We start from the raw sequence: 22742 nt of genomic DNA on the forward strand, positions 1-22742 counted from the left end.
ATGCAGCCCAAATCCAGTCTGCAGGGGTTCTGCATGGGTCACTATGAGGTCTGGATGTGCTAAAGAGATGTGCCATCTGAGTACCCCCACCTTAAAAATGCAATACCAGTGGTGGAGCAGGGTTGGAATATCCACTGGGGCAAAGGGGAGAATGTGCACCCCACTGAGACACGAGTTTATGCATTCCTGAGGCCCTAGAGGCCCATCTCTGTGAAGGCCCCTGCCCTGCCTGGGGAGGGCCGTGTGGGGTGGACGCTGACTGTGCCCTCAAGGAGGCTCCTGCAGGCTCACTGTTCCCCTTGGCTTCATCTGGAGTGAGTGTGGAGGTCCACAGCCTCCTCGGACCAGTAGAGCCTTTGAAGCCTGCTGCCTATTCATTGAGGTTAGGTATGCATGGGTTACTGAAGTCTTTTTAAGTCCAGACTCAGAAACCTAGGAGGCTTCTGATGTGTTTGCGTCCAAGTCCTAGTAACAACACTTGAGATTCTTTTCTGGACATATTTCAAAAGCTGACTGTGCTGCTTTGCCTCTTTCCCCATGTCTCTGCCTTTCAGCTCAAGGGCATCTACCTCAGACACTTAGAAAAATAAGTGTGAGAGGTTGCACTCTCCATGTGCTTGTGTTAGCCTGGCTCATCTGAGGAGCAGAGTGGAGGATGGGAACATACCAGGGTTTATTCAGGAACATCTGTGACACCACTGTGCAAGTCTGACCTTGAGGAAGGAGGTGGTGAAGGCAGGCTGGGTGGAGGTGTTCTGGGCAGCTGTGCAGTCTGAGGAGGGTTTCTCTAGGCTTCAGGGAGGTTGCCCATCGGAGGAGTGTGGTATCTCTCAGGAATGAGCTGCCACGCTCAGTCCCAGGCTGGGAGCTACCTCTGGGAAGCACGACCTTGGATGAGCACAGGAGCACAGTTGCAGAGTGCTTGCTCCCTGTGGCTGGGTGCCCATGGGGCCCATGCTGAGGGCCACCCAGTACTCTGTGCCCAGGTCACTTTAGTCACCTGAAAGTTTTACTGAATACTGTCAACGTTAAACTTTAAAAAATCCTATCTCTTGCAGTTTGGGCCTTAGAAGGGAGTGCTTTTTCCAGTCCTAAAAAGCCCCAACTTTCTATGTTCTCTCTATTCCCTTTTATTTTGGCTTGCAAAGCACCTAGTTCCTTCCTGAATGCATTCCTTTCTCTTGACACCTTATCAGACACAGCTGCTAGCAAACAACACAATCAATGTTCTATTTTCCAATCTTTCCCCTTAGAGTGACAAGTTCAGAAGGCATAAGGGTCTGCCTTTTACGTTATAGCATCTGACAATTTTACCTAATGTTTTGCCCTTGCATAACATGGATCTTCAGCCATTCAGCCTGCTGAACATCCCTTGCCACCCAGTGATGCATAGGTTGTGTTTCTGTTTCAGCAGCATCCTGCTCTGGGGATGAACTTCCATTTTCTTCATGGCAATCAATGCCGTCTGTCGCGGCAGGCAAACTGAGAAATCTCAGTAGCTTAGTACAACACAGGTTTATTTCTTACTCATGTTACAGGCTGCCATGGGTCAGGGAGACTCAGGGCCTAGCAGCTTCATCTTGCACCTCCACCTTTCCAGCCAGTGGACAGGAGAGAGAGAGTGCGGAGAAGGATCCCTGGCTCCTAACAGCCTTGGTCTGGGAGTGACACAAGTCCCTTCCTTCAGGAGTGCTGTCCTGTCATGGATGCACTTTCTGTTGATCTCAGAGGCACCTGGCCTTGGGCACTAGCTCCAGCTTTGGGCACCAGCTCCAACACGCGGGCTTAGCTGCTGGGTGGCACCCTAGGGAGACTCGGAGGGAGAGATGCAGGTGGACCTGAATGCAGGCTGCTGAATCTCTGGAGTCTTTCTGTAGATGATAATGATGAACAGAGGGGGTGTGATGGCTGTGCACCATCAGCCAACCTAGACCCTTTCTTACATTTTAGAATTCAGACCTCTTTCTTCTTCCTTCCTTGTTCCTCCTTCGGTTGTGTGGCAGCAAGTGACAAGCATATCCAGTGGCTCCTGGGGGCGGATGGCGAAGTCTGGGTCTGGATCATGGGAGAGGGCCCTGGCGACAGGCCCTATGAAGAGATCTCAGAGGAGCTGATCGCAGAGAGGGCGCGGCTGCAAGCACAGAGGGAGGCTGAGGAGCTCTGGTGAGAGGAGCAGATGGGTGTGGGGGGGGGCCTTAACATGTTGCCTTGGGATGGGCTCCAGCTGAAGGACAGTAGCTTGTTGGTGGGAGGGAGGAGCTGCCAGGCATCTGGCTGGCTGCTAAGGTTAAGTGAGCAGAGCATCAGAGTCCTGTATCAGGTTGACCTTGTGGGTTCAAATCCTGGCTCCCCCAGTTAGTAGCCAGCTGATCTAGGGCCTCAGTTTTCACATCTGTGCTGTGGGCATAGCAACACCCTTTCCATTTGGATGTAGTTTGGATTCACTGAGGACTCACTGAGTAATATATATGACATGCTTTCACTTTTTCCTTCACTGAGTTGTCCCCAGGACAGTGTAACAGTTTGGGTTCACCTTTGTTATCTACTTGTTCCTCTTCGTGTTACCTGCCTTCCCACACAAGATGGACAGCTGAGCCCCCAGTGAGATGTGCAGTCAGACTTTTTTCATAAATAAATATTAACATTTTTTCACCAAACTTGGAAATTTGTATGAAGCTGAGTCCAACAGTTTTCTCCCAATTTTTAATGACAATGTTTTAATTGTAAAATTGTTAACAACCCAACACCGATAACCACAATGAGCATTTAAGCAATACATACATACTTTGTAAATTTTTATTCACACCTTGATAAATAGATTAATATAGATCCACAATGTTATTTAAGATTACTATATCATATTCCATTACACAAGGAACCCAATTTTATTGGTCCTGTTGACAGACATTTAGGCTGTTTGCCATTTGCTATGTCATAAAAATCATCTGCTGAACATCTTCTACCTTTATACACTTGAGTGAGAAATAGGATTTCTGAGTCTCTTTTTCCTGGCTTCCAGAATAATCCTGCTGATTTACACTCCTATACAGGAGACTGACTATTTCTCCCCACCTTTACCAATATTGGGTTTGTTAACTTTAGCTATTTGCCATTCTGATAGATCAAGAAAGATTGCTTGTAGTTTTTATGTGAAGTTCTGCTGCTGCATGGTCCTTCAGTTTCCCACAGGAGCTCATACCTGCTGGTGTTCTCTTGGAAGGAGACAGAAGGAGGCAGAGATCACCAAGAAGTTTCGGGATGCTCTGGCCAATGAGAAAGCCCGCATCCTCGCGGAGAAGTGGAAGGTGGAGATGGAGGACCGCAAGGCAGCCAAAGTCCTGGAGGAGCGCATCCATGAGGAATTCAAGGTGAGCTGTGGGGCATCCGTGTGCAGCTACCTAGCTCCCGGGCTACTGGGGCCTATCTCTGATATGGACCAGTCCTTTGCCATTGGTTGGTACTGAATGCTTTGTGAGAACAGAAATCTGGCATGTCTGAGCAGGAAGGAATTCGCTGCATCATTTGGGCAAATCCACTTCTCGTACAGATGAGGCAGCTGAGGGTCAGACAAGGTGAGAGGCTTGGCTATATGACAAGAGACTTGGCCACAAGGCCATGTGTAGTTGAGGACAGAGCCAGGACCAGAACTCAGGCCTTCTGCCTCCTAAAGTAAAGGTCCTGAAAGGAGGCCTGGAAAGTGCTGAGTTTGTGGTCAGACCAGCCGGGAAATCAGTTCCAACACTACTGCATACTGCTGTGTGACCTTGGGAAGCTTGCTGAACTTCCCTGAGGCTTTACTTTCTTGTTTGTAATAGTAGGGTAATAACAACACCCAACTTGAGGTTTTTAGAGGTTTTAAGGAGATGAAAAATGCACATTTTCTGGCCCTGGGTAGGGAGTTGTTGATAACTTTGCATACCTACTCATTCTATGAGAGTTTGGAGCTGGTAAAAGAGGTTTATAATCCTCTGGTAAGATGATTAGATTGCCTGAAACAAATTTTTTTCCTGGTCCCTATTTGAGATTTTTTTTTTTTTGCTACAGAAATAGTACATTGTTTTGGGGGTAGAAAACTCAGAAAACACATATAAGCAAGATGAGAAAATAATAATTATGCTGAATCCCAACAGTTGTGTTTTGTGAATTGTATATTCATAGAATTTGCCCATTAAAATTTTTTAAAAACCTTTCCCACCCATAATGATTAGATAGTGAGGATAGTGGCCTCTTAAGATTATTTATGTTGCAAATATTTTTCTTAGTGTTGTTGTTTTTCTCTTAATTTTGGTTATAGTATTTTAGATGTACAGAAGATTAAATATTTTACTGGTCAACTATCTCAATCTTTTGAAAAGTTACTTATTTTATGCCTAGAAAGATCTGTGCCACCATAAGCTTATAAAAATATTAATCTGTATTGTTTTATATACCTTCCATGATTTTTTATTTCTTTGCACTTAGTTTCCCTGCACTTTGGAGTATGGTGTGATATAGGGCTCTAACTGTATTCATTTTATTTTTCTTTCAACTTTAATGAAGTTTGAAATTTCTTTTTAAATGCAATGTTTTGAGAGTAAATATTGCTTCACTTACAAAAGTCAAGAGAATCTCCTTAAAATGTATGTAACTGAAGGGAAAGTTAAATAAGGAGATCAATAAATATATAACTATAAATAAATAGGCCTGGGAGCCTTAGTTTGCTGACTCCTGATCAAACCCTAAGTACTTCCGTGTGGTCTCCCATGAATAAGGACATTTTTGTGCAGAGCCACAATCACCATTATCACACCTGTTGAAATGAACAACTCTATAATAGTATCAAAAATCCAATCTGTAATGGAGAAATATTCAGTTTATATTGTTGGAGTTTGCATATGATTATTTAAGTCTGCTGGGGAAGAAAATCAATACTTTTTATAGATCTCTAACAGCGAGAGACACCTGCTCTAATCTCTGGCCATCCTCTTCACCAGAGGTGGCCTGAGTCCCAGAGGCTCATGGCAACATGGCTCGGTGGAGCTGGGTCCCTGGGGCTCAGTTCACAAGGAGATTATAGCAGGATTGGGTGCAGAGGAGACTTTTGGTTGATGATCTTGATGACTGAGTGATGATAAATTGCAGGGCGCTGTGTGTTGGGTTCTTGGAGCCGTTATTTGGGGCCATCTGGCCGGGCCCTCAGGTTCGTTGAGGGGCCCCAGTGCAGGCTTTTGATGTTATTTCCAAAGAAGGTCATGGTAATAATGTCTTTGTTTTTGTTTTAAATATCAGTGTTTAAACTTTAATACACTTTGTAATCCTGATTTGGTATGCCTGCATTTCTGAGCAGCTGGGAGGTTTCCTGTCAGAGCTGTCTGTCAGTGAACTACCCATGTATTGTGAATAGCTATGTGTTGCAGGAAATGGTTAAGTGTGGGCTGCAATGGTACTAAAAAGGTTTCTGTGGTGGATTAGTGATGGCTGGCAGCAAAGTCTTTGCCACTACTTCCTTGGAGAGGTGGAGTCTGAGTCTGCTCTGTCCTGTGCCTCTAGCATTGATCTGAAGAACGCAGTAGAAATGACTCTGCAATTCTGAAGACAGGCTGTAGAGATCGACAGTTTCTGCCCCTTCTTGCAATGCTCACCTCTGGAAGCTGCGTCTTGAGAAGCCCTCCTCTCCGGACTGGCATGCTGTAAAGGAAACCCAAGGACTCCAGGCAGAGAAGGAGCCAGTGTGGAGGAGCATGGAGGCACCGGGCCCTCAGTGAGGCCCTCTTGGTTCTGTCAGTGAAGGGCTCCAGTCAGGTGACTGACCTTGGCTGAAACCATGTGGAGCAGAAGGGCTGTCCAGCCAAGCCATGCCGTACTTATTAACCTACAGAATCACTAGCAAATAAAACGGTTGTTATTTTAAGGCACCAAATTTGCTGGTAGTTTGTCACTTGGCAATAGATAACTAAAACAGCTTTGCTAAAGGGATTAGAGGTTGGTTTAGATAATTTTTATTGTGTTTTTTGACCAACGTTCTAACATAATGTGAGCTTTGCGTGCAGAAATGTACCAAGAACATTTGGTTAATTTAATACTTTTTTTTCCCCCTGAGAACCTAAGTGCAGATTGTCCGGGGGTGGGTGGTGGTGGTAGTAATTAATTCCCTACTCTCAGAGAGCTAACAGGTGCTGAGGGGAGAGAGTGACAACTCTATGAGCAGTCCTCAGCCCCATCCATGCCTGCAGGGTGACCATGGAGGTCAAAGGAGTACCTTTACGAGTTTGGGCGTGAGCAAGGACAGGAAATGGAAAAGAGCTATGTGGAATGGTCAAGGGCCTGCTGTCGACTGGGAGAAAAAAAGCACATGATGGGTGGAGCCAGATGTGGGCAGAGCCTGGAAGGGTAGGCGGTGGAGCCCTCAGATGCTCCATGAGCAGGTGCACTGTTCTCTGTGGGCAAAGCAGACACGTGAGGCTCTCCATGCTGAGGGACGTGGTTGGACCCAGCTTTGGGAGGATAACTGGTGGTTATTCAAGTGATGAAAGTTTCCGGGGAGGGAAAGGACAGTTAGGAGATTTTAGCAAAGGTCACTGTGGGAAAGGATGAGTCTGTGACTATAGAGATACAAGGGGATGGACACAGAGAAACAGTGGTGATGAAACAACAAGGCTCGGCATCAGTTAGGTGTTGGGATGAGAGAAGGTAAAGGGCGAGGGTGTCTGAGCCCCAGGCTGGGGAATGGGTAGATGGCAGCACCTTTGCCATGGAAGGAGGAGCAGACTAGAGGGGAGAGAATGAGCTTGGACTGGCTGGTCTGAGGTTTTTTTTACCACCCAGAAAAGGAAGGTGGGGTGAGGGCTGGTGGCGGCGGGGGAGAACCTGGACCAGGAGCCTGGGTGGTGGCGGTTTGGCTGGGCTCGCTTGGGACTGCTGTGCTGAGGATCATAGGAAAGATGACAGTGAAAAATTCCTTTTAGAAAAGGGGAAAAAAATCCCAGAATCTTGTGTAGGGTTAACGAGGGAACTTAAAAATAGAAGCAGCAGACAGCTAGAAATCTGTTTTTTAAAACCATTCTGTTGTGGCTGGCACCGTTTGATAGCAATTTACGTACATATAAAAATGTTCCTTTAGAAAAAAAGGAGATCATGAGGCCAGATAAAATTTGCATCTTTTTTTCCTGCCTTCTTAACTCATCACGCTGCCTAGATGCTTCTTCCTCTACTGAAGACCGCAGAACATGGACAGCAAGGATCTTCTCTCTCCCTCTGGCGACCTTTCCCTAAGGTGACTTCCCTCTCCACTTCCACATCTCCCTCCTGTGCCCACCTCCTTCCCAGTTTTACTTCCTCCCAGTTCTCCTGGTAAGGAACAGACACAGTTGAAACAGTTAAACTGTCCTTTAAATTTTCTCCATTTTCTATTCAAGGCCAGTCTCTGTTTTTCTCTCCCATTAGGTTGGAGTTCATTTTAGCCGCGTAATGACATCCTCTAGAACTGTAAAAATGATCCCTGTCTTATTCCCAATAGGATGATAAATGGTGGGAAACTTTCCACTCCTTAGCTCTCTCTTGAAAACTGTAGACTCTCTCTGAGTTTCTCCTGGACAAGTCAGGCAGCAACAGGAACATATGATGTGGTGTCCCCTTTCCCTCTCACGATCATCATAACCCTTCATTGGTTCACTGATTCACTCACTCCTGCAGCCACCCTTTATGCAACAGTTGCTGTCTGCTTGGATCCATGCTGGGAGCTGGGAGGGAGGCATGAATGACACAAGCCTGGCTCTGGCCTTTTGGAGGGCTTCCTCTCAAAAAGCACAGTGGTGTTACTGCGGCCAGACTGACAACTCAAACAACTGTGCCTTCCAGTGAAAGCATCTGCCTCGGTGGTATCTTCTGCTGGGGTGAGGTGGATCCGGGTCTCTGTGGGCTCCTGCTGTGTGCTGTTACCCATGGTTATCAGGAGAAGGGGGCTGAATAAGCTGGACAGCTCATGGGGCTTGGGTCTTGCCAGAAAAAGACAGTTGATTGCTCAGGCAGGCAGGGAGTGTTTGCTTATTTGCCTTTTGGCTGCCTTGGCCTTCAGCTGCTTAACTTAAGAAAGATGGACTTTTCTTCAGTGATCACAGATGGGCCAAAGAATTGTGATGGTAGCAAGGACAATGAGAGTTTTCAGGCAATTTTAGCTGTGAGGGCTGTGTCATTTTAGCAAGAGCACTGAAGGAAAGATGCAATGTTCTTTATTCGTAGTTCTCCTTTGCCATTCCCATCCCCATGAAGAGCTTGTCTTTGTTGCAGTAAGTGGCCAGTTGGGGCTTGCCAGAAAAAGGGTTGATTCCTTTGAGATGGATGCTGCTGCAGTTTCTGGCTCCTTGGCTGTGGTTCACTCTTAGAAGAAGAGGACTGAGTGGACGTTGCACTGTCATTTATTTATTCAGGGATAACCACCCCTCAACCTTACTGAAGTATAACAGACAAAATTGTATATATTGGTGTACAATGTTTTGATATACCTATACATTGTGGATGATTAATCAATCAAGCTAATTAACAAATTCACATCCTTATCTAATTAACTTTTTTGTGGTGAGAACACTGAAGATCTACTTTCTTGGCAAATCTCAAGTATACAGTGTATTATTAACTATGCTGTACCTTAGATGTCCAGCATGTTTTCATTCTGCATAACTTAAACTTAGTACTCTTTCACCAAACATAAGTTATATGTCTGTCCATTGATGAATGAACTTTTAAAAATGTGGCATCCGTATACACAATGGAATATCATTCAGTCCTCTCAAAGAAGGAGACCCTGCCATTTGCCACAATGTGGCTGAACAAGGAGGACTCTAAGCTAAGTGTCAGAAATGACCCTTTTCTGGGGTGCAGTGTCTGGTATGGGCTAAATCATGCCCCCCTAAAATTCATCTCAGAACATGAGCATGTTTAGAGTTAAGGTCTTTAAAGAGGCAATTGAATTAAAATGAGGTCTTTTGGGTGGGCCCTTGTTCAGTATAACTGGGATCCTCATAAGTGATAGCTGTGAAGTGGCTGGGTGGAAACTGGCTTCGTTGGTGCTATGTGTGTTGAATGACTGGTAATGAATGCAGTCAGAGATCATGGAGCCCTGGAAGAAGAGTGGGAAACCCACTGCATAAACTGTGGAGTGTGGTGACAGGGTAGAGAGTGGTTTTTGCTCTGCTGAGATGCTAGTGACTGATGAAGGTGAACTACAGCTTTCAGGGAATCCTCAGCTTATTCTGCTCAGACAGGCTTTGAGTTCAGTATGGTATCAGTCATTAACTCTCTGCTCTGGAATTTCCTGTCTTAAAACCAATCAACCTCCCATTTCTATCTTAACCCAACTTCCCCTCCAGCTGTCCCTGTCTCTGCTCTCCTTTTCACAGGGAGTGTCCTGACATGTTCTATCTGCAGTCATTTCCACTGCCTCCCGCACGTCCCTCCACCCCCAGGGCATTCCCCTCATGTCCCATGGCCATGTTGGCAGTCCCTCATGGCTTCCCTCCTTATCTTAGCCGTGTCTCAGCAGCCCACGGCTCAGTTTACCATTCCCCTTTACTTGAAGTGTTCCTTTCTCTTGGCTCCCCCAAGAGACATCACCCCTTCTGGGTTTTTCTCTGACCCCTTAGCTTTCCTTCTCAGTCTTCTTTTCTGGCTCCACCTCTTTCTCCTGAAAGTGTTCCCAGATGCTCTGGTTGTCTTCTTTTCACCTACATTCTTTCTTTCAGGGATGGCATTATGTCGTGGCTGAGAAACATCATCTACGCAGATGACTTCTCTTTCAGTATCTTCAGCCTGAACTCGCCCTTAAGCTGCAGGCCATGCATCCCTTTCCAATGACAGGCCTCTTGGATGTTGGATGGCATCTCAAACTTATCAAAAATACAATTCTGACTTTTTTCCTCCAGCCACAGGGGATAATTGTATACTCAAACATGCTAAGTCCATTTGCAGCATGAGGGCCACTGGGCTGGTGGTTCCCTCTCCCTCTGCCTGGAGTTTTCTTCTCCCTGATACTCACTTATTGGCCCCTTTCTTGCTGTTCAGGCATCAGGTCTCATTACTCCTTTGGAGAGGACTTCTGGTCAATTGTCCAAGGTGGCCTTCTAGATTCTCTCTGTCACTTACCTTGTTTTAATTCTCCATGCCCTGTTTATTATTTTCTGATCTTTCTTGATTTTCATTTGGTTAACGTTTCTCCCCCACCGGAAGGCAGGCTCGGAGAGAATGGGCCTGTACCTGTTTTGCTCACAGCCTTATTCCCCATGCCTGCAAAGGCCTGAGCTCCTAGATACTCAGTAAATATTTGGCAAATGACTAGATGAAGTCACTTAACTTCTTTAGCATTTAATTCCCAGCTCTGAGAGAATGGGTCATTAGGAACTTAGAGTTTGTCTATTCTTTGGAATTAGGAATTGCTCCTTGAATTGGAGAAAAGTCCTCAATCTATGCCATTTGAGAAGAAACAAAAACCTTGTCTTTTTTCAAAATGAGGGATTAAAAACTCAGTTATGTCCTTTTCCCCAGTTGATCCATTAAAATAGTAGTGAAGGACTGAAAAGAGAGAACATGAGAAGAGGGAAGAACACATGAGAAAATGTCCACAAAAGTGTGGAAGCTGGAAGATAGGGAGAGGGGTGAGGAGTTCAGCATGGCACCTGCAGAAAGAGGGGTGATGGCAGTGAGCTGGCTCAGGTTCAGGTTCAGGACTTGGAGGCCCCTGAGACAGTAAAGCATGGAGCTGAGACTCCGGGCTACTATATTCCCTCTCTGACCAGAAGGACAGGGAGTTAAAAAGGAAGGGTTCAGAGCTCAGTGGATCAGGCTGAGTGGAGAGAACAGGTGGTGGGCAGATGGGAACAGGACGATTAAGTAAATATCTGACCTCTGTACAGTGGGGCCTGCCACCAGGGTCCTGCGGGATGCACAGCCCAGCAAATTGTTTTTGTGCATGGTGTCTTTGTCTATAATGGATTAACAGTTTGAGCCACATAAAATCAGCCTGTTAACTCTATTCTGGTGAGGCAATGTCATGCAATTCTAAAATAAAAGCATTGTGTTGGCCAGCAGGGTTCAGAGGAGAGGGTCAGAGAACACCCTGAAGGGGAGAAGCAGGGAGGTGGGGCTCCTGTGGGACCTGGGCTGGCCTTGGACACCTTACCTGGGTGGCACCACTACCCCTGTCAGTCCTGGGGAGTCTTTCTGGCAGTTCTTGGAGGAACTTGAAGGAGAAATTTGCAAAGAAAGCACTTCAAAGCATGGTGTTCCCATGAAACATGGGGCCCTGCTTGCTTGGGCCTGGAGCTAGCCTCCCTCGTGGACTCCTGGGATGCTGGTGGTCAGACAGCACTCTGGTAGGAGAGAGGAGAAGACACAGAATAATAATAAGAAAGGACCTCTAGCTACTTACACCTGAGATTTCCTCATGAACTGGCTAGTTTCTCATCCAGTCATCCTAGAGCAAAGCCTACCTCTCAAGGAAGCCCTGTCTACACACTCTGAGTCTCTCACTCAGACACTTTCTCTACTGAATATGAACAGTCAGGGACCATCAGACATCTGGGGAATGCCTCCAGCACAAATGACAGGCACCAAATAAAACAAACTTTAAAGAAATCAAAAAGAAAGAAAAAAAATAGAGGAAATAGACCTAAATCTAAATGTGGGTGAGAAGATGAGAAGAAGCTCTAAAATGCTCTAAGATAAACTATTCCATTCATGAAACAGGATGGGGTGAGAGATGAACTGTTCTATTCATGAAACAGGATTGGGTGACATGAAGCCAAAGGAACAACCAAAAATGAGAAACAGGGCTTGGCTGTTACAAATGCAATAGCTGAAATAAAACATTGAATAGGAAGTTTGGAAGAGAAAGTCAGCAAGATCAGCCAGGAAGTAGAACAAAAAAGATGAGAGAAGGAAAATAAGAGGGAAATAATAAGACATGTGGAAGTCCAACATTTGACAAATAGGAGTTCTGGAGAGAAGAGAGAGAAATGAGAGACAAAATTATCAAAGAAATCCTAAGCCAAGAGGTATTAGACCGGGAAGACCTGAGACTCCAGGTCAAGAGGACTGAGAGCCTAAACGATCAATGAGAGGAAATCTACAACAACACATTTTTTAAAAGTTCAGAGTACCAGTGGTTGGTAAGAGAAAAATGTGTGCCTTATGCAGAAAAATGAGACTCTGAGTGGCGGTACTGGTTGCCAGAAGACAAGGACAGTCTTCCAAATTCTGCAGGAAAATGACTTTTAATCAAATTCTGTGTTCAACCGCAATAGCAGTTATATGTGAAAGTGACATAAAAATGTTTTCAGACGAGACTCAGAAAGTGTCTCCCTGTGCTTGCTCACCTGAGAAATCCTGTAAATCACGTTGCTGCCCAAGGAGGAGGAAGTGCTCAAACAGTAAAACATGGAACAAAAAAAATAAGGGCTTTACTCTCAGGAAAGGCTAAGAGGTGAGCCCTGGGTGGATGGATGTACAGGAGACCTGGACAGTGGTCGGCTGAGATGGGAGAAGAAGGAAAGATGGCTTCTGGGGACAGGGGCATCCCTTGGGAAAAGGTGTGTGCTATATTACCTGTTACAATAAAAACCCAGTTGGTTAAACACAGAGAAAGGTTTACTACAGATCTCAGGAAGGTTTGGGAAAATTCAATATTCAACTTCAAGATAAAGTGATTATTAACTCAGGAAAAGACAAAAAAAATTATTTGAAATAGAAAGCCATTGTACTACCATATTTTACTGAGTTTAAGGCACCATTAGGTGATTGTAAAGTGTATCCTTACTTTAAGAAGGAAGAAACAACCACTGCCTACAAAGAGGCAAGTTGTAAATTGAGACACACACACATTCCAGAGATTTTGTTAGAAAGTTAAAAAATGCACATCTTGGAATTGGTGAAAACAGCACCTATTAGACTTTGCAGTGAACTGTACTTACACTGATTATTGATTTCCCACATATCGTGATCTAAATTTACTGTGAGGAGAGGAAAATAATGGATGTGTGCCTGTGTGGAAAATATAGGTACTATATACCATGTACTACAAAACTAAGGCAGTAGTTCATGTGTAGAATTGGTAAGTCAAGGATTAGCAGCATTATTCAGACACAGACATAAGTGCATAGGACAGCTAAAATGATTGAGAATGGTGGCTTCTGGGCACTGGGCAGGGGTGGGGCAAGTTGGGGTGAAGTGGTTTGGAGAACTGCTGTTTTTATAACAAGCCTATGGCATATATTGCATGTTTGACATACACATGTTATCCTGATGTAAACAAAGGTAGAGGAAAATACCCATTCCCAAACATACACACAGGTACAGAACCTTTCTGGAGCTTAAACGTGGGATCATAACTGGAGATCTGGAGCCCCCAGACCTGCTCTCTCTTTGAAGTATCTTATCTGGACATAGGTTAAGATGAGGTTATGCTTAACTGGCCTCCAGGATGACCAGGCAGCCCTATGCCCAGAATGGAAGTGTGGCCAAGGAGGGCCCACCATCCTCTTACCTTTGCAGGAAGTTTTAGAGCCTACACATTGTTCCGCATGTGTAAACCCATTTGACCCTTGCAGCAGCCTCGGGCAGGTGTAACTGTTGCCATTCCTGTGGGTAGAGACCAGCCTGGAGCGGCCCACTGCACCCCACCCCATGACGGCTCAGCCCTGCCTTGCTGCAGGACCACAGAGGCCTTCTCCTCCCTCATGAAGTGTTACTGTCACCTAATGTCATGCTATCCCCTGATATTTTAGAGGAAAGAGGAAGAAGAGAGGAAGAGGGGAGAAGAGCAGATTCGCCTCCAGGAAGAGCAGAGGGCGAAGGAACTCTACTGGAGCCTGAAGCAGGCCCAGCTGCAGAGCCAAGCCAGCGAGAAGGAGGAACGCGAGTGGGAAGAGCAGCGTGAGTAAAGCTTGTTTGTCAGGGACGGGCCTCCAGGCAGCCTTCCTCACCTGCGCTCCCCCGACTTGTCTATTTTCTGAGCATCATTCCCAGTCACTTACTCTGCCCAGAAGACTTTACCCAGGACCACCCACGGGCATGGTCCTGCTAAGGAGCCAGAGGGTAAGGGCTTCATCCTCCAGGAGTGTACATGCCTGTAGGGGAGGTTCCTTACGCTAAAATGAAACCCTACATTTACTGAGTTACCAACGATCTCCTGGCTCTGTGATAAATTCTGGAGATCCAAGGGTGAGGGATTATGGAGCTCATCTTGGAGGAACTCATGGGCCACGCAGGAGATAAACACAGGCTAAGGGCTCTGAGGGAGAATGTACCATATACCATTGGAGGACAAAGTAGCTACCCTGGTGAAGTTCTAGACACAGCATTATAAAGTGAAGCTTGATGGTGGTACAGGAGTAAGTGTGGCAGAGGCATAGGTGCTCTAGATGAAGGCCCGGGCATGTATAAAGGCATGGTGACAAAGAAATGTGGTGTGCTTAGGATGCGGGAGATGTACGGGGTAGCTATAAGGCCTGGAGAGTGTTGGGGTGCTGAGAAGTTAGGTACTGATGTTGTATCCTGTAACTCTTTTCATTTATTAGTTCTAACAATTTTTTTTGTGAAGTCTTTAGGGTTTTCTATGTGTAAGATCATGCCACCCGTAAACAGAGATAATTTTATTTCTACCTTTCTGATTTGGATGCCTTTTTTATTCTTGTCTAATTATTCCAGGCAGGACTTCCAGTATTATGTTGAATAAAAATGGAGAGAATGGACATTCTTGTCTTGCTCTGTATTTTGAGCAAAAACTTTAAACCTTTCACCGTTGAGTATGATATTACCTGTGGGCTTATCAAATATGGCTTTTATTATGTTGTAGTACATTCTTGTATATGTAATTTGTTGAGAGTTTTTGATCATAAAATGATTTTGAGTTTTGTCCAGTGCTTTTTCTCCGTCTAGTGAGATGATCATATGATTTTTATTCTTCATTTTGTTAATGCAGTGTATCACATTTATTGATTTGTTGAACCTCTGTTGAGCCATCCTTGCATCCCAGGAATAAATTCCACTTGATCATGGTATACTATACTTTTAATGTACTGTTGACTTTGGTTTACTAATAATTTGTTGAGGTTTTGCATTTATGTTTATCATGGATATTGGCTTATAGTTTCTTGTCTCTGTCTGGCTTTCCTATGAAGATAATGTTGGTCTCCTAAAGCGAGTTTGGAAGCGTTCCTTCCTCCTTAACTTTTTGGAAGAGTTTGAGACGGATTTGTATTAATTCTTTAAATGCTCACTGGAATTCACTAGTGAAGTAGGTCCATTGCTGGTTTAATCTCCTTATTAGTGATTGCTTTGTTCAAATTCTCTGTTTCTTCATGATTCAGTTTTGGTAAGTTGTACGTTTCTAGAAAATTATCCATTTCTTCTAGTTCACCTAATTCGTTGATATATAATTGTTTATAGTAGTTTCTTATGATCCTTAGTTTTTTTTTTGTGGTATCAGTTGCAATGTCTCTTTAATTTCTGAGTTTATTTGTGTTTTCTCTCTTTTAGTCAGGTTGGAGGTTTGTCAGTTTAGTTCATCTTTTCCAGAAACAACCTCTTAGTTTTGTTGATCTTTTCTATTGTTTTTCTAGTCTCTATTTCATTTATTTCTGCTCTGATCTTTGATATTTTCTTCCTTCTGCTAACTTTGGGCTTACTTTTTGTTATTCTATTTCTTTGAAGCGTAAAGTTAGGTTATTTGAGATTTTTTTTTCTTTATGTAGGAATTATTGTTATAAAGTTCCTTCTTAGGACAGCTTTTACTGCATCCATAAGTTTTGGTATAGTGTGCTTCCATTTCATTCATCTCATTTTCATTTCTCTGACCTATTGGTTGTTCAGTAGTGTGCTGTTTAATATCCATATGTTTGTGAATTATAGTTTTCTTCTTCTTATTTCTAGTTTCATACTATTGTGGTCAGAAAAGAGACTTGATAGGATTTCAATCTTCTTGAATTCTTTTTATTTTGCCCATTTTATGGCCTAACCTATGATATATCCTGGAGGATGTTCTGTGTTTAAGGAGGATGTATATTCTGTTGCTGTTGAATGGAATGTCTTGTATGTGTCTGTTAGGTCCACTTGGTCTAATGCATAGTTATATTCCATATTTCCTTACTGCTTTTCTGACTGGATGATCTATCCATTATTCAAAGTGGAGTATTGACATCCCCTTTTATTATTGTATTGCTGGTTATTTCTCCATTCAGATCTGTTAGTATTTGCTTTATATATTTAGTTGCTTTGATTTTACATCCTGCAACTTCACTTTATCCATTTATTATTTCTAAAAATTTTTTGGTGAACTCTTTAGGGTTTTCTGTATGTGAGATCATGCCATCTGCAAGCAGGTGGTATATATATTTATGATTGTTATATTTTCTTCATGAACTGGCCCCTTTATCATTATATAATGACCTTCTTTTGTCTTGTTGCCATTTTTGGCTTAATGTCTATTTTGTCTGATATAACTTTGGCTACTCTTGCTCTCTTTTTTGTTTCTACTTGCATGGAATATCTTTTTCCACCCAAGTAGAGAGAACATTTGAAAAGGCCCTGTGGAGGAAATGGCATTTGGCTTGGGAAAAGGTGGGGAGGCAGAGAAGGCAGGGAAGGGCACCATAACAGGGGAACAGTAGTGAGCAGGAGCAAGGTCATTGTATCCAGCTGACAGGCACATTTTCATGTGGCTGCTGCCTGGGGCTCATGGTGAGCAATGAAGAGAGTGAGGCTAGAAAGGTAAGATGGGAAAAGCTAAAGAATAATTCATTCATTTAAATTCAGAATAGAAGAAGAGAGAGGTTAAAAGAGAAGGCAGGGCAAAGGGTTCTATTTAAAAAATAGTGAACAGTTACAAAGTGAAGTCATATGAGGCTCCTACAATGTGGGGGAAGGAGCATTGGCTGGGATCGTGTCCTGGCTCTGCCACTTATGAGTATGACCAGAAGCAAGTTTTTGCTTAGCTGCTCAGTTTCTTAGTTTGTAAAATGTGGGTGATGATGTTGTGTTGAGGCGTGTTGTGAGGGTGGAATGAGAGGAAAGGAGCAAAGGTGCTTTCTAAATTGTAAAGGGCTGTCACTCAGGAAGTGTTCCTCTTTCTGTAGCTACAGAATGACATGGCAAGTTATGGGCTGGGCTGGTGTTTTGTTAGGGATGGAGAATGGAAATCATTTGGCCCTAGTGCCGCCCGACTGCTAATTAATGTACTGTGTGACAACAGAAAATGGAAACAAACCCTCTGAAAAACAGAGAAAAGATGTGATAATTCAAGCCTCATGATTTTGGCTCCTCATTTTATGCTTTCTTAAAGAATGATGAGCTAAACTCTGGAGCCTGTCATTCAAATGCAGCAAAGCCATTCTGTACTCAGTTAATTTAATATGAAAGATACAGTGGGCCATTAATCTACTGGGAGCAGCAGTTTTTGATAAAACACCTAAATTAAATTCTCCTAGTTAGAAAAAAAAAGGGAATTGTTTCCTTTAGTATTCTTGAACACAGAGTTAGTTATTCAGTTCAAAAAGCAGACCAGGCTCTGGCTTCTGGGAAGCTCTGCATGTATCAGGCAAAAATTCATTTAATTATTTCTCAACTGTGAACTTGTAGGAGTGTGGCATTAGGTAACATCTAGTTGTCCAGAGATTTAGAGAGGAGCCAGCAAGACGTGATAAATGACATTTTGTACAAAACTTGGGACTATATTATTGTTAACCTCTTCCCTCCCTCCTTGAACCGTGTGATTCTGACTGTGGTCCCTAGCCCACAACCTGCACTCCAGTGGTCTTACCCCCTGCCGGGTTGTTGTCAGAGCTGTGAGAAAATGTGAGCTCACACTCAGGACGGGGTTCAGTTGTGTTGATTCCATTCTCTGCCGTCCCAGCACGGAGTGTGCTCTGGAGTCTGGGTTTAGTGTAAGGGGTTCTGAAATGCTGTGTGCTTGAGGCAGGTGGAACCTCAAGAGGCTTGTGGAGATGTGGTATGGTCTGGAGATGGAGTCTGGAGCTGGAAGGAAAGGTCACGGATAACACAGAAGGGCCCTTTCTGTCCACTGACGGGACAGAAAATGTGCGGCCTTTCTTTGGACATAACCAGTTTGAACTGCTCCTCAAACTGCGGCTGCCACATAATTTTGATTTTACAACCCAGGATAATGCCATCCTGACTCCCCACGTCTGATTCATATCCTGCTTAGGGGTTCTCTCTCCTCTTGAGTTGCTCAAGAATCCCTGGGGCTTTATGTTGTCCCAAAGTAGAGTCATGGTGAGGTTCACACTGGCATGGGGAGCTCTCTGTTCTCAAGGAATCACTAGTGTTGCTCCTGGTGGCCACAGGGGGTCACTGTTGGCAGCCTTAAGGAATTGCTGGCAGGACAAGGATGACCTCAGAAGCCTTGGGGTCCTGCTCAAGAAAAAGCCCCTTCCTTTAAGGCCGGCCTAGGTTTAGCTGTGGGCCAACCTCACTTTGAGGCTCATCTCTCAGGGATCACGGTCTGGGCGCCAAACCCACCCACTGTTGCAGTAATGGCTGCTCCTGCAGGCTGAGTCATCATAGGCCTGTGTGCATATCCTTCAGTATCTGGACCACCTGCTCCCCTTGCCCAGGGCTCAGGACACCTCCTCTTTTCACTTTCATTTTCCCATTTCCCTGACAAGTGCACCTGATTCCATCCTGTCCCTACCCCTACACCACTTCCCTGTCTCTCACACCTCTGTGCCTTAACAGGATGGGCCCTTTCTAAAGGTGGTGTTCCATCCTCCTTGTCTCACAGCAAACACAATAAAGGCAAGAACAGCAGATAATATTTAGTGAACCTCTACCATGTGCCAGCAACATCCAAACTCCATCTGTGTACTATCTCGTTTACATCTCAAAGCAACTCCCTGGAGCCCCTGTTCTAGAAATGAGGAAATACAGCATAGATGTATAGTTCAAGTTGCCCAAGGTCACGTCGGGCAGAAAATGGAGCAGAATGTAAACGCATTTGCACACATACATAATTTAAATATTTATTGGTGCCTTTTCCTATATATATTTGATTATTCTGTTATTTTCCAGGAAATTATATCATCTACCCAAGGGGTTAGTACAGATTGATACTGCTTTGAAGCTTTTGGTTTCTCTGTAGGATGTACCTTGATCATCTGAATTCTAGAAAACACTGAGTCCTTTCTGTCTGGGCAGAGTGGAGAGAGGGCCCAGGGAACCATGGGCAAGTTCTTTAGAGACGGTCTCATGAAGCAATCAATGATCTTCCTGAACCTCGTGCCCTCTGGACTCCCACAGGCATGTCTGCCTCAACACGTCCAAAACTCAGTTCCCCCACGTTCCCCAGTCTGCTTCATCACCTGGCTGTCAAAGGCAGAAACTTAATTAACATTCTGGTCTCTCCTTTTTGCTCACTACCAATCCCTAAACTGGCCAAGTTGTAAGGATTCTACCTCCTTAACATTCTTTTAATTTTACACCTCTCCTTTCGGTGGTCCTGGCACTGTCATAACTTTGACTCCCATTGTTCTTTACCTAGATTTCTGTCTTTTAAGTCTTTGTTCTTGTTGCTGTCACATTTGTACCCTACACTGTAGCCAAACCTATCTGTAAAATGCAAACAGCACACCACTCTCCTGCTTAAAATCTTTCAGTGGCTTCCAATCACCCTTTGGTAAAGCATTAGCCCATATTTATTGGCTGCTTCTGTTGCTGCATCGTCACCTCTAGCCCTCTACCTGTGAGAGTGTCCCTGTAGCCATGCTGACCCACTCCCAGAGGGTTGCCCAAGCTTCGTAGCCTCTGGGTCTCTGCCCCTGAACTTCCTCTACCTCGAATACCCTGTCCTTGGCCTCTCCTAGTTGAATCCCATGTGTCCACCAGGCATCAGCTTAGATGTCCTCCCCCAGGAGCTTTCTCTGCCTGGATTAGGTGCCCCTCCCCTGGGGCCCCCTGGCACTGTGTGCACACCCCACCACTGCTCCGTTACCATTTGCTGCCATGTCCTCCCTCCTTGACAGTGAGCTGTCTGAGGGCAGAGGCTGTCTTGCTCATTGCTGTCTCCACAACCCCCAGCATTAGCCTGACTGTCAGCTGACAGGGTGACCTTATAAAAATGAGAAAAAGGCGCCCATTCCTCAAGATGCTGCACTGCCATCTGCAGAAGATTGTTACAAAATCTGCCACATCTGTGATGATCACGTGGAAACCACACCCCCTGGAGCTGTGCAAGGCATGGCTTGGTCCTGCACAGCACAGAGCTGGCACACTAAACACATGTGCTGAATAAATGTGCACACACTGTCCCTATGTGTTATTTAAAGCATTAAAAACCCTGCCTCTCGCAATGACTAGCTAGGTGGTATTTCTGGAGCTGTGTAACTGTTCACAGAGATTCTGCCAAGAGGAAAACCAACTTCTGTCATTTCTTTATAGTGTTAGAGAGCCGAGCTGGAGCCTTGAGCACAGATAAGGACCTGACCCCAGAAAGCCTGGTGGTTTGAGCAGCCCTTGACAAAGGCTGGTACTGCCTCTATTTTCCATGGACTGAGAACTACAACGCAGAGATGAAAATTTGTCCCAGGCTAGACAGAGAGTTAGGAGCAAAGCCAAGCAGATGCCCAGCTTGCTCCCCACTCTCAAGCCTATGGCAACTAGAATTCCCAGGTCTGCTCTGGGTGAGGGTGGACTCCAAAAATGACAGGCTTCCCAGTTTCTTATTGAGCAGGAGGGTTCCGGGCAGGGTGGTCCTGGAGAGTGGTGTCTCAGTTCTGGAGACATGGGCGCATCCCCGGAGAGGAGGGCAGAGCTGGAAGAGGCCTTTCCCCCTGACCTGCAGGTGAGAGAACCGAGGGCCCGAGGGGAACACAGCTGGGTGCATGGCTAGCTAATGGTGCCACCCACCTCTGCTCTGGCTGTTTGATTTTCAGCTCGGTGCTCACCAAGCCAGAATTTCAGAATGTCCTTTAAAAAAAAAAAGCTGTGGTAAAATACACACTTAAAGTTTACCCGTTTGACCGGTTTCAGCGTGCAGTTCAGTGGCACTGAATACACTACATTGTTGAGCAACCATCACCACCGTGATCTCAGGCACTTTTGCATCTTCCCAAACCGTGACTCTGCCCCCCATTAAACACTAACCCTCCATTCTGCCCTGCCTCCTACCCCTGGCAAATACTATTCTCCTTTCTGCTCTATGAATTTAATTACTCTAAGTACAACAGATGGAATATAAATGGAATCATACAAGTCCTTCTGTGCCCAGCTTATTCATTTAGCATGACTTTAAGATTCATCCATGTTGTAGCATGCTCATAATTTCCTTCCTTTTTAAGGCTGAATAATATTCCATTGTGTATATATATATATATATATATATATATATATATATAGCACACCACATTTTGTTTATCTGTTTATAACTGGTGGACATTTGGGTTATTTCCACCTTTTGGCTACTGTGAATAATGCTGCTGTGAAATGCGTGTACAAAGGCTTGTTTGAATGCCTGCTTTCAATCCTTTTTGTGTATATGGACTTGCTGGATCACATGGTAAGTTAATTTTTTTATGTAACTACTATACCGTTTTCCACAGCAGCTACACCATTTTGCATACCCACCAACAATGCACGAGGGTTCCAGTTTCTTCATATCCTTGCCAACATTTATTTATTAAAATTAGAAACATAGTTATCCTAGTGGGTGTGAAGTGGTAGCTCCTTGTGGTAGTCCCATTTTTTTAATAACTAAATTCAGCCGTTCTTCCACAGTCCTCTGTGTACTCATGCTCAGTTTTCTTTTTGGTATTTTTGTGAGATGGAAGCTAATTCTCCCTTTAGCAGATGCAGAAGGAGCTCTGGAACCTGCCTCAAAAGGGGAATGGCCACAGTCCCACCTTGTTCTGTGTGTAGTACAGGCCCTTGCAGTGTGGCAGGCGAGGCCCATGGGGGGTCCCCGTGGGCCAGAACGTGGCCCAGGGGAGAAGCAGCAGGTGACTTGGCCTGGTGCTCACCTCTGGGCACCTGGACAGTCCAGTACTTGCTGGCTCAGGGCAAAAGGTGCTCATGGCTGTTCCGAACGTGGCTACTCCTAATGTTAGTTTTGGTTATTTTCATTGGGTTAGAAGAAAAAACCCTATGAATTCTGACTGAGGGTTTCTGTGGCAGATTCATGGGATACAGTCCAAATGCATCCCTGATTCTGAGACGGAACTAAAGCAACCTTTTAAGATTTCCAAGTGTAATTTAGGGTAAGCGGCTGTTAAACCGACCCAGAGCCCATTCCATGTGATCGAGCAACAAGGGTGCCCCCTCCTGGGCTGGCCAAGAACTGTTCATGGCTTCATTCTGGACCTCGCACTAGAAGGGCTAATGAAAATAAAAATTGTATTTAACACTTAACATGGTGCTTAATATGTACCTGACACGGTTCTAAATGGCTTATACTATTAGCTCTCATAATCCTCATAACAACTTTATGAGGTATGGACTATTATTGTTTCTGATTTACTTAGGAGGAAATGGAGGCCCAGGGTTATGAAAGTGACTTGTGCAGTGTCACCCAGCGGGTAAAAGGAGCTAGGATCTGAACCCAGGCATCCTGGTTCCAGACTCAGGCTTTGGGAGATTGGAAGAAAATATCAAGTTCTGAGGCCTGATTTAATAAGACATGGCTTTTCCAAAGCACTTTGTAGCTTAATGGTGTTTTTCCATGTTTCATTTACTCTTCACAATAACTCAGTGAGACAGACATTCATACTGTT

The 22742-nt window shown here is 44.7% G+C and overlaps 1 protein-coding gene across 1 annotated transcript in view; it reads left to right on the plus strand.

Moving 5' to 3' along the window:
• The window catches only part of SH2D4B (SH2 domain containing 4B), an 88485-nt gene that overhangs the window by 39611 nt on the left and 26132 nt on the right, over nt 1-22742 (plus strand). Inside the window, exons 5-7 of the mRNA XM_073240042.1 lie at nt 2004-2163; nt 3221-3368; nt 13752-13899. Coding sequence (XP_073096143.1) covers nt 2004-2163; nt 3221-3368; nt 13752-13899 — 456 coding nt within the window. The remainder of the gene's footprint in view (nt 1-2003; nt 2164-3220; nt 3369-13751; nt 13900-22742) is intronic.

This window comes from Manis javanica, chromosome 7 (assembly GCF_040802235.1).
Source record: "Manis javanica isolate MJ-LG chromosome 7, MJ_LKY, whole genome shotgun sequence".
Classification (NCBI taxonomy): Eukaryota; Metazoa; Chordata; class Mammalia; order Pholidota; family Manidae; genus Manis; species Manis javanica.